This window comes from Chionomys nivalis, chromosome 22 (assembly GCF_950005125.1).
Source record: "Chionomys nivalis chromosome 22, mChiNiv1.1, whole genome shotgun sequence".
Lineage (NCBI taxonomy): Eukaryota > Metazoa > Chordata > Mammalia > Rodentia > Cricetidae > Chionomys > Chionomys nivalis.
Window position 1 is genome coordinate 4,440,521 of NC_080107.1, and position 17,050 is coordinate 4,457,570.

The following is a 17,050-nucleotide window of genomic DNA, read 5'->3' on the forward strand; positions in this document are numbered from 1 at the left end:
AAAAAACAAACAGCAAAACACTGTGTTCAGGTGTCTTCCATATTGGAAGACCCAGACTTAAGATTCGGGCTCCGGAACTAAAGGCCCTTTAAGCTCCCTGCTTTCTCAAGATCAGGTCATGTCTGTGAGCATAGTTCATTGGACAGCACGCACATAACATGCTTGAGGTCTGGGGTTCAATCCCCAGCATCGATTCCCAGCTGCCTCAAATTAAGCCCCGAAGAAACGGCTGAGCTGGGCATGCTCTCTGATTGCTTCAGCTGTTGAGAAGCCTACACTGCGTGGATCACTTTGAAGATAAATGCTCCCATTGCAGAAGGCTGATAGACTCATATCTGCTCTCCATTGCAGAAGACTGATAGACTCGTATCTGCTCTCCACTGCAGAAGGCTGATTGATAGACTCATATCTCCTCTCCATTTGAAAAGCTTCCCATTTCTTAGGTTTTTATATCTTAATTTTGGTGGATATTTTGTTTCTTCCCAGTTTCAGATTCTTTCCCATTCTGTTAATAAATTAAAATCTCCCTACTGTTTCTCTTTCTCTTTTTAAGGTGTTTATTCTCTCTCTCTCTCTCTCTCTCTCTCTCTCTCTCTCTCTCTCTCTCTCTCTCTGTGTGTGTGTGTGTGTGTGTGTGTGTATACATATATGTGTGCACACATGTTTTGTTCATGGAGGCCTGAAGCTAGCATTGGCCCCACCAGTCTTAAAGCTATATATGCACTTTTGGGAATTTTTTGGTAAAAGCTGAGATTGAAACTCTGATACACTGAACCCCTCATTCCTTTTCATAAAAAGTTTCTACATCAGAAGTCAGCCAGTTTTTTTTATAAGTAGAGTAAATATTCTAGGCTTTGTAGCTCTAATACCATCACACAACCTCATCCCATTTCTCTTCCCTCTCTCCCCTTCCTCCTGCCTCATCCCTATCTTTTTCCTCACTTCATATTCTTCCCTTCTTTTTTTTTTATTAAAGTCAATTACAAAGCTAATCCCATTCTTATCTTGGTGGGGTATGTGTCTAGAAAGTCTGGTTATGTGACATATTGGATCAAGGAGCATATCGGGCTACATCAAGACAAAAACCCGGTGCCCTGTGAGACAGGCAAGGAGAGAGGACTTGCTTAGCTCCCAGGATCCGCTTGGCTTGAGTTACACATGGACCTATTTCCTAACAAAGCTCTTAGCAACTTTGGACCCCAACCTGCACATCCTTCTCCAAAGCCATCCATCCCAGATGGGGATAACCTAACCTGCGTCACAGACCACACACTGAGCACCCCTGACCGACCCTCATCACATGCACTGCTGGATTTGATGGTTACAAAGGGCTGAACATGGTTGGTCTTTTGTGAATATTATTAGATAGATAACATTCACAAAAACGTTTGCAGGCGTTCATTCTTATTTCCTGATTGATATCTGATTAATTCCCAGATTACCTTGCTAGTTGATTCAGTTGAAATGAAGGCTGTTGTAGAAGTCTACAGAGCTACAGATTCCCTAAATATTCTTGTCTTTCTCAGAGCAGACAAATGGGGAGGGCATTAATTCTTAATTCGTACTAAAAGCGAGCATGAATTATAGAGGAGAAGCATTATGGTTTTATGGTGCCTATGGCCCTGTCTACCCTGGGGACACGTGGCTGCTCTGCACTTGTGTAGTGGTCACAGCAGATCCTGTAACACCATTCAGGAGCCAAGCGCACATGTCTTAGGTGATGTCTTGTAGCAGAAAGACTTTAATTCTCAGTCACTGGCAGCTGCTAGCAATTAACACTGACATGCCCTCACCTCTAGTCATAAAGATACTGATGAAATGGTAAAATAATAATGAAGAACATTTTAAGAGTCTAAAGAGTGCTTGAAACACTGCTGGCCCACAGTGAACAGAAATTAATATTAATTGGTATTTTTTCAGACACTTCTATTTTGTTGTTTTGAATGGAAGACCCAAGCAATAAATTCTTTATCTACTCCTGACATATGGTCCCACACTCAGTTTTGGGCTTGTCATTTATCTGCTTTGTGATCTTGTCCAAGCTTTTTCTTCTCATTTAAAAATGGAGATAGTAAGAATATTTCTCTTTTAGGGTTACTGGAACAATTAAATGTAAGGTGCTGAGAATGTTATGTGACATGAAGGGAAACATTGAAACAACAGGATTTGTGAAAGAACGAACATTCCAGAGGCTTCCACTTCCCATAGCGTCAGATGATGTTTGTGATTTCAAGAATATAGCCAGGATTTAACTTAATAACAATATTCTAAAAGCCACATGATGTGGAGGGGGATTGTTCCCTGAAAAGTAAGTGTAAGACAGTCATTCTAAACTCAAGATTGGATTATCAATATCTCAAAGCATACCAAAAGCATATGTGATATAGATGAAAATGATATGGATGGGTTGGGAGTAAGATACAGGTTGATGCACATGTGCAAATAGATGAGTAGAGATGGAAATGTTGATTGATTACCAGTTGGTGTATCATGCAGACAATCTAATTATACATTTAAAAATGTAATGCACAATTGAAGAGATAGATAGTAACATGAAACAAAAATAGCAGAGGTCTTTATAATTCCTTAATGGCTTGTTAAATAATATATGTTATTGGTGATCCAAGTGCCCAAGAAGCAACAAAAATTGCAATTTTCCAAACTATAACAACAAAAGCAAAAGCAAGGCAGCTGAATTGGTGGGTACAGTGGTACATGCCTGTAATCCCAGATTTGGGATGCAGACACAGAGGAACATTACATGTTAAAGCTTAGCCTGATCTACATAGCTGTTACCAGGCCAGACCCTACCTCAGAAGACAAACAAAGAAACAACTACAGCAGTGGTTCTCAACCTTCCTAATGCTGCGACCCTTTAATACAGCTCCTCATGGTGTGACCCCAAATTATATAATTATTTCATTGTTACTTCATAACTGTAATTTTGCTGCTGTTATGAATCATAATTTAAATATCTGATATGCAGGATATCTGATATGTGACCCCCCAAAGAGTTCACAACCCACAGATTAAGAATGGATGAACTACAAGTATACAAACATGTGCATGCACACACACACACACAACCCACACACTTATACCAGTTGACTCTCATTTCCCATGTTCTCCATTAGCCAACAAGGAAGCAGAAGGTCCTTTATGATGGGGAAGGCGCCATGTAAAAGAAGCATATACATTGTGAATATTAAGAAGACAGTCTAGAAGCCAAATGAGTCAATGCTGTAATCAGAATCTTCAAACCCAGCAGAGATAATGTGTTGTCACAAACATCCATAGAGCACCAGACACCCTCACGTGGGGTAGTCTGGGGCAGTGGGCAGAACACTGCCAGAGGCAGCATGTGTCAGGGGCCAGCAGAGGGAAACGTGAGCCTTGCCTCCCTCAGTTGATTCATGCCATTCTTCTCTGGGCAACTTCAACCCAGAAGATTGAAAATAATTGGAAAGTATTTATTAACAAATAAGTACCTCTGTTCCTTACTTAATGGAGAACAGGTTGTTTCTTTTCTTTCTTTAAAAACATTTTATTTTTATTTCACCATTGCGAACCATTTCACTTACCCATTGGACTTAAACATATATGTACATAAATATAATACAGGGACACATTCTGTTTGCCAGTAGAGCGCATATAAAGTTAACATCATAGAAACAAAGAAGTTGACTTTGTTCACTGTGTTTTCTGTCAAATACTATGATAAATTACTTATGCATATATAGTTTGGGGTAATTTAATGGCAATGCCTAATTTTTAAAATTTCTCCTGTGTATTCAATAAAATATTAAAGATTCATTTATTTATTATCTATTTCCAAAGTGAACTCCAATTTTAACAAGCAGTCTTAAGCTGACATACAAAAGCAATATTTAGTGGAACAATTCCTATTTTAATCTCATCGACCTTCATGCCTTCATGTCTCATGTTTTTGACCATATTTGATTCTCAAAATCAAATAAGGAGCCTTATAAGTGTTTCAAACACTTGACAAACGCAATAACCAAGTAGCAAATTTAAACTAAGAAATCTATGACCCATTAGGGCCAAAGAAGAAAGCAGATGGCAACATATGGTAACATAATCAGTAAGATTAGGGAATCCCATCCACGGAAACCAGACTGCAGGCCCACTGAAATGAGAAACCTGAGTGTCTGTGTGATGTCCTAGAAAATGTTTTTCGAAACAATAAGGAAGGAAGAAAAGACGACCATTTCGAACAACCGAATTCTTCAGCCATTCTCCAGCTCCGGTTGTTTGGAGTTCCCACGGTCTTGTTGGTGTCGTCCATGTACAGAAAGCCATACCTTTGTGCTTTTTGAGCAATATGGCATCTTGAAATACAAACTGTTAGAGAATTAAGTGAAAATTATTATGTCTTAAGACCTGGGCAGAGTAGGACTAAAAGAGATGTTGTTTGAAACAATCTTCATGTTTATTTTGTAATTTATAATATATTATCTTTATTACATATCGGCACAAAGTCACAATATTCTACTTTTGAGATAGTGGGTTTTTTTAAGTAATTTTATTTTATGTGCATTGGTGTGAGGGTGTCAGATCCTCTGGAACTAGAGTTACAGAGAGTTAGTTGTGAGCTGTCCTCTGGGTGCTGAGAATTGAAACTGGGTTCTCTGGAAGAGCAGTCAGTGTTCTTAACCAATGAGCCATCTCTCCAGCTCTAGAGAGAGTGGCTTATTTTCAAGAATAAATTTTGAAATGTGTGTGGGTGTTAGTGTATTACTCTGTGTGTGTGTGTGTGTGTGTGTGTGTGTGGCGGGGGGGGGGGGGGTGATACCCATGGATACACGTGCAGAAGCCAGAAGATCATCTCAGGTGTTTTCCTCTGTGGCATCAATTTTACTGCTTTGAGACTGGGATTTTCACTGAACTAGAAGCCCACCACTTACTCTAGGTTAGATGGCCATCCACTTTTGAGAATCACTTGCCTCTGTTCCCCAGTGCTGAAATTTCAGATATATACAGCATGCTTGACTTTTATCTTGCAGGGTGGGGTTTGAACTCAGGTGCCCATGATTGCAGAGCAAGGACTATTGCCCACTGACCCATCTCTCCAGCCTTCTGAAAATAGAAAATACTTTAAAAATGAAACGCTAAGCAAAACATGGTGTGGTACCCACATTTAATATCAGCACTACACGGAGGCAGGAGGATCTCAATGAATTCGAAACCAGCTTGGTCTATGCAATGAGTTCCAGGCCAACTGAGGCTATGTAGTAAGACCCTGTGTCAAAAGCAAAAAGGAGATAAAGAGGAAGAAGAGGAGGAAGGAGAACAGGAGAAAAAAAAGAGAGTTAAAGGAGAAAGATGAAGAGGAGAACAAGGAGGAGACCGGGGAAGAAGGACCTGCCCAGCTAATTGAAGGACCTGCCCAGCTAATTGAAGGTTGCTTTACAGGTCTGGTTTTGCACAGATCACCTTAGTTTAACTCAATGCTGAATAATTCAAGAACTAAGAATCTTTTCCCCACCCTAGCCACATGAGGAAAATCATCTTGTGTTTTATCCTTGGGACGGGAGAGCTTTAGTTGAGTCAGTGTAGAGGCCCCGTTGTGGGTCCTAAGGAAGCAGGCTTTTCTGTCCTTACATCTCTGACAGTCTCACACGTGGATCATAGCTTATGGGAAGACTTGTGGAACTGAGTTCACTTGAGGTCACTCCTTATCTCTGGAGTTGAGTCTGTATCTACAAAGCGAGTCTTACCTTTTATACACATGTAATGGGCTTACTAACTGAGAAACGTTAAGCCACCTTACTAATTGTAAACGGAACCAATATTAACTAGCATAGTTCACTGGCTATATTTACAATAAAGGCAATAGTATCCCTTTTCACTGTTACAGCCCCAAGCGCTTAATCATGTAAACTTCCAAGAGATCTGTGGAACTGAACTGAATCAAGGCCAGTGGAATTTGAAAAAGCAACAAGGGGATAAATAAACACAGAGGAATTTGAAACAGAAACAAAGGGATTGTCTTTGAAAGCCTTCCCCGTTATAAGAGAAGTCTCAGTTTTCACAAGTAGAATTAAAATAATTCAGTTAAAATGTATCCAAATTCTCACTTCTAGTTTTTGAGGGAAGTCAGGGAGAAGAGCTGGACAAATAATTCAGCACAATATAAACTATTTCTGAAAAACATGTCCACACTATATATAAAATATCAAAAGCTCCAGAAGGCCATCCCGTTTGTTGTTGACGTGGGGAGGGGCTGAGGTGCTGGCCCTGTGGTTTTGTGTTGTACTTTTCCAAGCTCAGGCAGGAGCAGAGCTTTGACAAGCTTCTGGTTGTTATCAACTTGCTTTTTGCACCTGGAGGAGGAAAAGAAAATACCCCAGAACACAGTGGAAGCATTCCAGAGAACTTAATACCACACTGCATAAATCTTTGTAAAAGAAAAAACCTGGTACGCGACCCTTTACAGCAACAGTTCACACGCTAGGCAGAGTAAATTGTCGAGGCCGGGTTTGCAGCTGAGTCGTTTTCCTGGAGAAAGTTCCGGATGAGAAAACAGAAACAAACAAAAGCAAGCAAACAAACAAAAAACAGAAACAGATTGCAGTCTTGTAGGTCTTTTCCTAGGACAAATTTTCAAAGACAGAATACAAGGTGACAGCATTTATGTCATTACAGATCTAGTTCCAGGACAGGCAGAGCTATTACACAGAGAAACCATGTCTCAAAATACCAAAATAAATAAATGAATAAATAAATTTTAAAAAGGGAAAAGAAAAAAGAAGAAATCCAATTAAAAACAATTCCTTTCTGAAACAGCTTCCTACCAAGGTCTGTCTCGTGTGGACACTGTTCTGGCACCCAGCTGAGGGTTCCCCCCTCTTCGTGGTCCCACTGCACTCTTTACTTGAACCTGATGCTAAGGAAGCCCCCAATGCTACCGTCGCCATCCTGGGCATTCCACTGCTTCGCAGAAACCAGCCTGGGTACCGTCTGTGCTGATTTGCCCCCAAGTGCTTTCTTTTCTGACATTTTTTAAAAAAATATATTTGATAGAAAGTTCTATGCTCAGCTTTTCCCATCTTTTACACGAAGATGCAAACCAGAACTCAGTAATGTTTTCTAATTCTAAACTTCCCAGGGCCTTGAAACTGGCCTTCTCCAGTAATCAGACTGAAGACCACCTAATTTGTCATCTTAGAAGCTTCACCCAGCCACTGATGGAAGCAGAAACCATAGGTCGAGCTACTGGAGACCAGCGAGAGAGAGAGAGAGAGAGAGAGAGGGAGAGAGAGAGAGAGAGAGAGAGAGAGAGAGAGAGAGAGAGAGAGAGAGAGAGAGAGACAACCGACCTGAGCTAGTGGTCCCTCGCTGACTCTGACCTGACCGCACAGGCCCAAGCCCTCTGGGTGTGGGTACAGTTGTGAGACTCAGAGAGCCTGGGGGCCGCGGGCAGTGGGACCAGGATCTATTCCCAGTGCTTGAACTGGCATCTAAGGGCATGTTCTTTTTGGAGGGATACCTTGCTCAGCCTAGGTGTGGGAGCTGGCCTTGGTCTTGCCTGGAAGTGAGGAGTCATGGGAAGCCTTACTGTTTCTGAGGAGTGGATGGGAGGGGGGTGAGGGGAAGTGGAGTGGGAGAAGGAAAGGGAGTAGGAATGGGGATAGCTATAAAAATGAGAAAAGATTGTATTTAAAAAGTTCTCAATAAAAAGGAAAAATAATTAAATATTAAAATTAATAAGAAAGAAAAAACTTCCCAGTGGTGTTACCTCTGGAATACAAAGGCAAATTCATGTGTCCAAGCATTCTGAAGTTTCTTTCTTTCCCCCCTCCCTCCCTCTCTCCCTCCCTCCCTCTCCCCCCTCCTTCCCTCCCTCTCTCCCTCCCTCTCCCCCTTCCTCCTTCCTTCCCTCCCCCTTCCTTCCTTCTTCTGATCTTTCTGTCTTTGTAAGTTAACACCTGTTCCCAAAAGCCATGTGCTGAATGCCCCTACTGCTCTGATATTTGTGAGGATTCTGATATCACAGTAGAACTCACCATGTTCATCCCTCAGATTAGTTCTCAACATTAAACGTCAGAGAAAGGAAGAAAATGTGGTCTTATTTGAAGAGTACGACTTAAAGATAAAGATGAATCCAATATCATTTAAATTATCTTACGATTTGTTCTTCAGGCTTCAAGAATCCGCCTTCAGACACTTTCCTTTCTTTAATGTACTTGTGCAATCTCTAGATCGAATCTCTGTCGTCCATGTAAAACCAGACAGCTAAATGCAGCGGGGAAGTGGCCAAGTCCACGTTTGCACGACAAAGCAAATGTCAGAAAGAAGATACAGGGGCAAATGGCAGCCTCTTTCTGAATGTGTTTATTCACTGATGTAGATTATTTCACTGCGGTCGCTTCCTGTTAGAGGGTTGAAAGCTCTATCCCCATAGCTCTCCAGTTATGAGGACATTTGCAGAATTCAGTCCCTTCATTATTTATGGTGCCATTTCCATCTAAGCAGAGAGGGAGTGGGAAGATTGTAAGAGCAGGAGGGAGGGTGGGCAGGGAGCTGCTGTAAGCAAAGTAGCCTCAGAAAATAAAAGGAGCTGAGGGAGTGGACCTGGAGGAAACAGAGAAGGAGAGGATGAACATAGTCAAGAAGTGTCGTTTGAAATTCCCCGAGTTAATAAAATATAGTAAAGGAAATTTTCCCTTAGCCTTTTTTTTCCCTTTTTTCGTTTTATTGAAAATAGACTCTCTTCTCATACAATACATCCTGATTAGGCTTTCCCCTTCTTTCTCTCCTCCCAGTTCTTCCCCTCCCCCCCTCCCCTCCCCTCCTCTCCCCTCTGACCTACTCCCTTTCTTTCTCTCATTAGAATAGAACAGGCCTCTAAGAGATGACAACCAAACATGACAACATAAAATATAGTAAGATGAAGCAAAAACAATCATATCAAAGTTGGACAAGGCAACCAAACAGGAGGAAAAGAGTCCAGCGAGCAGACACAGGAATCAGAGACCCACCCTTTCTCACATAGCAAGCAAAAAGCTCTCACAGATACAAAGAGAACCTGACGCAGAATCATGTAGGTGCTCTGCTGGCTGTCCCAGCTTCTGAGTTCATAAGAGACTTTCTTAGCTGATGCAGAGGGCTGTGTTCTCCTGGGGTCCTCCATCCCCTTTGGCTCTTACAGTTCTTTTGCCTCCTCTTCCTTGGGGCTCCCTGAGTTCTGAGGGAAAGGATTTAGTAGAGACATCCCATCTGAACTCTCTTTTGTTTATATTTAGTTATTCAGGCTGCATACCATTCTGAAACATAATCATATAATTTCTTTAAGATATTTTCCATTTCAGCAAAATATTTATTAATGAATAAACATGATGACTTTGAAAAATTTTTCTTTGGGGATCGGTGACTTATAAAAATGAAAAAGACGATTTCTTCTTGTATCCACTTTACTCCACATTGTATAATGGCATAAACACTTCCATAGAAGCAGACCTGCCTTTCCTAGTATTCATTTTGTATAACGGCATAAACACTTCCATAGAAGCAGACCTGCCTTTCCTAGTATTCATTTCACACTTCAACTTTGCTTTTACATGCAGACGAGAAGTGCATAAGGTATGTGGCTTTTTTATGACTTAATAAATCTATATTGCAATTCGATAGACTCTGAGATACTTACACTTAAGTTGCTTGTTACGACAATATCCAAAGCAAATGCTTATTAAAGTTACTCAGTTATATGCTATGTCTTATGTTTGTGATTTGGAGTCATACTACAAACATTGAATGTATTTTTAAGAGGACTTGAAATATATATTTCACTTTAAATTTCTCCATCCTAAACAATATCCACTTAAAAATAATAGATGTGAATATTTTCTACATATTTTGATCCTATGCATAAAACAAACATAATTTGATCATGGCTAGCCTAAAGCCATTTACTCCATAATGTAGAAAACATGGGAAATTCAAAGTGAAATTATGAAAATTTGTTTAGGAATACAAATTAGTTTAGAATTCTGTTTTGGAGTACAATTCCTTAACTCAAACCACAAATTTATGATCCATTACTGAGGTCTGTGACTTAGATGTTTGATATATGACATTCTTTGCCCATTTAGATACTTTCTGGATCCTTTGTAACTGGTAACAGCACCCACTTGGCTAATCTAGGCATTCCATAGATCTTCCATCACTCAAGTCTCAAGAACAATGTACGTTCAAAATGATTGTACTTATTTTGCAAATGGAGATTGAATCAGAATCTAAGTCAGCATGACTCAAAACCTACCTACTAACCATAATATCATCTTATGAATGAGGTTGGGCATAAGGGAGTACTAGGCAGAAACTTTCTTTGCCTATTCAACCAAACTAAAGCCACACGATCTCCTTGAGGATACCAAAAACAACAGTAAGAAAAATAGCTTTCATTGTAGACTACAATTGTTTGAAAAGGAAATAGAAAACGCATTATCTTGTCTCTGGTTTCCTTCAAATCTCTGAGAATGCCACTTGTTTCCCAAGGAAACCTTAAGTTTAAGCTGCTATTGATTTGTTTTAAAGTGGACAGAAAAACAGAAGGAGACAGCATTCCCAAGGAGAACTGCCTTACCTGCTCTAAGAAGGGAGAGTGAAAGGAAGTGATTCAGACCTCATGCTGCTTGGCTCCAAAGCTGAGGATGCAGAATCAGCTGGAGCTTTGGATCCTTCTTGTTTGTCTTTGAGAGTGTGTGTGAGTGTGTGTGTGTGTGTGTGTGTGTGTGTGGTGCTTTTATAAAAGTCTCTAGTCAACTAAAAAGAAAGGGTGGTTTTTGTTAGTACAGCAAGGAGTCTCAAACCCTCTCAATGGGTGTCACTGATGTTTTGAAACATAAATAGCTCAAAAGCATTTACAAGAAATATGAACCTTAATGATGTTTTCAGTAGAGAGAAACTTAGGAAGACAAATAGTCATGGAAGGTGTTAAAAAAAACTCTAAAGGTCTGGGAAAAAATTGATTTAGTGACAGTAGAGAGAAGAGAAGGAGGAGGCAGAAAGGAAGGGAAAGAGAATGGGGAAGGGAAGGGGAGGGAAGGGGAGGGGAGGGAGGTGAAAGGGAGGAAAGGGGTAAGGAAGCAAAAGGAGGGGAGGGAAGTGAAGGGAAGAGAAGGGTAGGAAAGGGGAGGGAAAGGTTAACTAGGGAAAAGGAGCAGAGGGGAGGGGAGGGAAGGGAAAGGAAAGGAAGGGACGGGAAAGGAAGGGGAGGGGAAGGGAGGGGAGGGGAGGGGAGAGGAGGGAAGGGAAACAGGACAGAGGACAGAATGGAAGTAGAATAGTACTCATAGTCTTCGGATGTCTCTCACTGAGTGAAACTGTTATTTTCACTGCATTTATTAATACTTTCACATAGCTCTCTTAATTACTAGATTATAAAATTTATATTCAAACGAAAACTCATTTTATCCCTTTGGATTTGTATTTAAGATTTTTAGTAAACTGTGCATTTTATTTTTCTATTTTTCTTAATTTTCCCTTAATAATATTTTATGGTTATTTAGGGTGCGTGTGTGTGTGTGTGTCCCCATCCATCCCACACACCAAGGTGTGTGTGTTTGTGAAAGGACAATACGTCTCACAAAGTGAGAGACAGTTGGTTCTCTCCTCCTGCCACGTAGATTTCAGGGCTCTGCCACCGAGGCTGGCAGCTGGCAGCAGGTGATCTTACCCCTGCCCTAGGCCACCAGTGCTCCTTTCAATGGTTTTCAAGACATCGTCTGTACATTCATGAAACATTTGAACCTCATTAAAACCAACAGTGTAGAAACAAAACTATCTATCCTCACTAAATTGTGCGTTCATATATCATAAATAATTAAAATTGGGCGAAGGTCAGAACTCTGAGTGAAAGCCACGCTTACAGATGCCCATGGTCTTCCAAAAGCCCGCAGTATTCCAGCTCCAGAGAAGAAACGAGTTTTCCTCTACCTTCATAACTTCCAAAAGAGTAATATCCTAGAAAAGAACTCAGTTAAAAATAGCTGTTAGCAATCATGTGACAACAACCAATGAAAAGGGGCCACAAATCTGACAGGGAGGGAGGACTGGTGTATGGGAGGCTCAGAGAGAGGAGAGGGGAGGGGGAGATGGTGTAACAATCATCTAGAAAGTAACAGAAGAAAGCTAAAACTCCACAAAAAGCAGTTGTCGAATTAATGGGCGAGTCCTCGGCTGAATTGATGAGACTTTCTTTTTATTCTGTCATAGAGGGGAATAATAAAACACTGAGGATTTATTAAAATGCAATATGACTGAGGGCATAGCCTAGTGGGGGAATATTTGCATATACAAAGCCCTGGCTCCATTCTCAGCACCGAGGAAAGTAAAAGAGACAAGCAAATCCCCCAGACAAACAAAACCCAATGCATAACAGATGCCTTAACTTCACATTGTTAAAAAGGAGAGCACAGAAGAGATCAGCCATATTTTATTAGAAATTTAGCATTTCCTTCCCCATGATTAGATGATGCAGAGAAGCCAACATTGCACAGCTTAGAGAATGAAGAGACATTTGTTTCTTTAAGTAACCATTAATGCACTGCGGGAGGAGGAACGTTTCATATCTGGTGTGCTGTTCTGAATCAAGATAACTGGCATCTACCTATCTTTGTCTTCTGATCTATACACACAAGCATGCTAAAGGCAGGTATTAACTCAGAAGCTTCCACAGACATTCCTCTTCCATTAAGCCCCACTCACATTCATTCCAAGTGCATTTGATATTTATTTTGTACTCTTTGAGTAAAACTCTCTACATTGACTTTTGAAAGTAAATCATATTAGCAGGCCAGTAGGAGTTCAGCTTTGGTAGTAACAAAGTGAGAACACACACACGGTAGTAGATTCCCAGGTATTGTTAGTTTAAAAGAAAAATTGTTGTACAATAAGTGCCTGTTCTTTGCTGCACGTGGTACACAACAATCCGTACTAGGTTTCTCAGTTCAGTCAAGGAGTCTTCTGGGGGATCGTAACTGCTGTGGGTGTGGAGATGAGGCAGAAGAACCTGCGGGAGGCGGGGCTTGGGAGTACCATAGGCTATTCAGAAGAACTTTCAGTCCAGCTAACCCCAAGGAGTCCTCTTGCTTCCGGGGAGGGGGGGTAATTAGTGGTCCCACTTATCTTCTCTTTCGCTTGCACTTTCTTCTTCTTCAGGGAATGCTGATCCATTCTGGCCTTTCAGATGCTTAACCCCTGAAATTATATAAATTGTGCAAAATTCAAGTGAATTTTATTTCTGGTAGATCCACTGCTGAAAGAGTTAATGAAAATGTGAATGGAAAACTTTTCATTGTGTGTGTTTTTTTCTCCGAGAATCTCAACCACGTGGCCTATATAAATCTTTTCATTCACTGAGCAGTAAAAATACACCCAGACGAATTTCCATTAGAGACAGGGTATCTTTAATAATTACATCTTCTCCATTAAGGATTGCATCACAGACTATTAAAACCCTGTTGACCAAAGATCTGCTCAGAGGCCCTTATTATAATTCTGATGCATCATTTAGTGAAAATATTGCTTTTGGCATCACCAAACTCAATTACAAGGAAGGCCTTTCAAAGTCATAATACCAAAAGGGATGTGAGCCATTTCTGTAATGTATAAACAGAAAAGTAACAGTCACGACATTGTTACCCATATGCTTGGGCCCACAATGTACCCACTGGCTTGTGGAATTCTCTTATTCAAAATTTTTCAATGAGAATGCCTTCAGAGCAGAGGAACGTATAGGTATACCTTTGCCTATAGCTGCAATGAGAATGCCTTCAGAGCAGAGGAACGTATAGGTGTACCTTTGCCTATAGCTGCAATGAGAATGCCTTCAGAGCAGAGGAACGTATAGGTATACCTTTGCCTATAGCTGCAACTCAGATGGCCTGGCTTTTCTTTGCCTGATGGGCTTCAATTTTCACAGGGTTTTATTTCCATTTTCCACAGTAATTCTGCTGTAAGTGTGCTCTACCACCCCCCCCCCCAGGCTAATTTAAGCCTCTAAGCTTTTCTTGTTCTGTAGCCAACGCCAACAATCTTTCTCCTCCTCACACATCTGGTCATCTTCTTCTCACCCTTCAGGTATCAGCTTGTCTCTCCTGAAGGATAGCACAACCCCATGTGGAGTTAGAAAATGGCTTCTCATATCGACCTGCTGCTCTTGATCCCTCTGTGTCTGTTCCTTATAGAGCTTTGCCTCATCGTTCTCAATAGACAGAACTTGCTGATGTCAGAGAATGTCATTTCATTTTGGAATCCCAGTTAGAATGTCTACCCAGTAGTAAGAGTTCATTAATAAATAGTCTAATCCAATTGATTGAACTAATGCAAAAACAGTTTAGCATGTATCCTGCCAATTTCACAATAATTTAACTTCAGATTTCTTCTGTTATCCCAAATCTTAAGTACAATATTAGAAGATTACCACTATATCCACATTTAACCTGCAGGTTTATCTTCAAGATAACTTGCATGCATTTTTATATTTTAGAAAACTGTTTTATGAGATTTTCCTAAGAATTATGAAAAGCGTTCAAGTTAGAATTGAAAAATAAAAGTAAGGCTTGGCTCATGTTTTCAGTAAAACCAAGACTCAAGAAATAAGTGAGTTTGTATGCCTTACTACCCCCCAGGCTTAGTGTACAATTTGGCAAGAAATGATATCTGGACTTGGTGCATTATCTTGCAACAATATTTGAGCAGGTTTACTAATATTTAAATATTTCAATATGCCTTTGCAGATCACTCACAACTTCGGTTGACACAAGTCTGTAGGGAGAAACTTATTATTAGAAACTGAAAATCACCTCATGTTGCAATAAGCTACATAGAAAGGAGGGCTAATTGCTGAGGGGAAGAAAGGGAGCACACTGAATCCAAGCAGACTTTCTGTGGGAGTTTCTCACACAGAGCTTACAAAGCCTCAGAAGTCCGTGATGTAAACACCTGGTTGGGGGTGTTGAGATTCTGAGAACACAAGTGTTTGGCTGTCCACTTTAAGGTGCTAAGGTGACTTCTAGCACATCCTAGTGTGTGCATTGGGTGTGTAAAACACAGGGTGCCACTGTCAAGGCATCTCAGTCGTATTTCAACATTAACTTTTAAGACTCCAGTCCACACTCTCTGGCCATTCTCTAAGACAGGTCTTACGTTTACAGTACCAATACTGCCCTGTGCAGAAGGCTCTTCGTGTCCTTTTGACATTGTTTGGTTCATGCTGCCACCCAGCACTCATTTTCCTGAGCAGAGGTTGACGGTCCCTCCCCAAGTGTGCTGAAGTCCCATTGTCTCCAGCATGCTTTCCATTCAACTACAAGGTAATGAAATTGTGTTTGAAAATTTAAATGAGGAATGTCAATGCTAATTTGGGTAAATGTAGGAACAATAGAAAGAAAAATGCCAACATACTTATACATTAGCCAATCTATCCCCACATTTGAGTACATACCCGTTTCTATCCTGATTTCAATTCTATTTCTTTTTATAATAAAAGTCACCATAAATTTATATGAAATACACATTTTTTTAAAAAATAAAACCACTCTGAAATGAAATATTTTCAAGGGAAAAGCTTTGATGAGGCAGAGCTGGTAACACATTACCACAGGTTTGTCCTGTAGAACACCACAAATTCTCTAGTTTCTAAAGCAGTTTTCCCTAAAGCCTTCTTTCAGTTGAAGAATGTATAGTTGATTAATTTCTGTCATGAAACCCTTTTGAGCCACTATTTTTCCTTTTCCCATCAGCAATATTTATTTGGTTATAGGTCCAATGATATTGAAATACAGTCTATTGATATATATTTTATATCTTTCTCTACACAGTTTTAATTCATGCTTCATATCATAATTTTCTTTAAATACGTATTCAATACTTGAGCAACCCCATAGATAGAGAATAAGCTATTCTGGAGGTGTTGTTGCAATTCCAAGACTCCATCCTGACAGATGAATGAGGAAAGCATGTCCCTGTACAGTCTATGATGACTCACATCTCCATCAGAACCCAGTACAGATGTGGACTCGGCCATTACTGCACACAGGCAGGAGACAAAGGAACCCCAGAAAGCACAATGGAGAAGCCTTTTCCACAACAACGTGAACACACAGAAAAGGGGTCATACAGAAGGCCAGGCTGTATAGCATGCATCTGTAAAATTATGAAGAAAATGGAGTTGAAGGTAGACAAAGTCAACTGAGTCAAATAAGAAAACAGAAGGAAAGAAAGGAAGAGAGGAAGAGAGAGAGAGAGAGAGAGAGAGAGAGAGAGAGAGAGAGAGAGAGAGAGAGAGAGAGAGACAACACCCACAGGCAGAGCACTGTGTGTGTGCTCCCTCTTTACTCTGTAAAGCAGGTGGTTTGGCAGGCAGAGACAGGAACTGCCGGTTTATCCTCAGTATGGTCTACATAATGAGTTCCAGGCTAGCTAAGGACACATAGCAAGATGACCTCTCTCTCTCTCTCTCTCTTTCTCTCTCTCTCTCTCTCTCTCTCTCTCTCTCTCACACACACACACACACACACAATTATGAAGCCACTTTAGTTGTTTGTAACTAAGTGACAAGTTTCCACGTGACACTATGGGAGCTTCTGTGGCCAGGGGCTGGGCGTGTGGTTTTATGTGTCATGGCTCCAATGAGAGTCAGCAGCAGCTTAGGAAAGAGACTTTGCCTCTCACTTGAAGGCTGTATGCATCAGAAGAACAATTCTATAGGAACTGTACATGAAAACAGAAAGTTTGGGATACAGAAAATTAAGAAAAGATGACAGAGACTCCGACGTCATGAAAATGTGGAGGAAAGATGGAAGTGGACCTGTGTGGCTCCTGTGAGCATAAATAGCGCCTGGGACCGACAAGGAGGGAAGGAAGGAGTGGGTTGTGTTTGACACCAGAATGGTAGTTCCCAAATCTCCTGCTTGTGCAGCAAGAAATATGCATGATTTTTGTCTATTTACTTGTTTTGTTTTTTGAGCCAGAGCATCACATTATGTGTAGTCCAAGCTGGTCTGGAACTTATTGTGTAGCCCAA

At 40.7% G+C, this 17,050-nt stretch overlaps 1 protein-coding gene across 2 annotated transcripts in view; it reads right to left on the reverse strand.

Moving 5' to 3' along the window:
* Positions 1–12,087: 12,087 nt before the first annotated feature.
* The window catches only part of Ppp1r1c (protein phosphatase 1 regulatory inhibitor subunit 1C), a 95,257-nt gene continuing 90,294 nt past the window's right edge, over positions 12,088–17,050 (reverse strand). For both annotated transcript variants that reach the window (XM_057755546.1, XM_057755545.1), the window contains one exon: positions 12,088–13,221. In XM_057755546.1, coding sequence (XP_057611529.1) covers positions 13,133–13,221 — 89 coding nt within the window. In that variant the 3' untranslated portion in view covers positions 12,088–13,132. The remainder of the gene's footprint in view (positions 13,222–17,050) is intronic.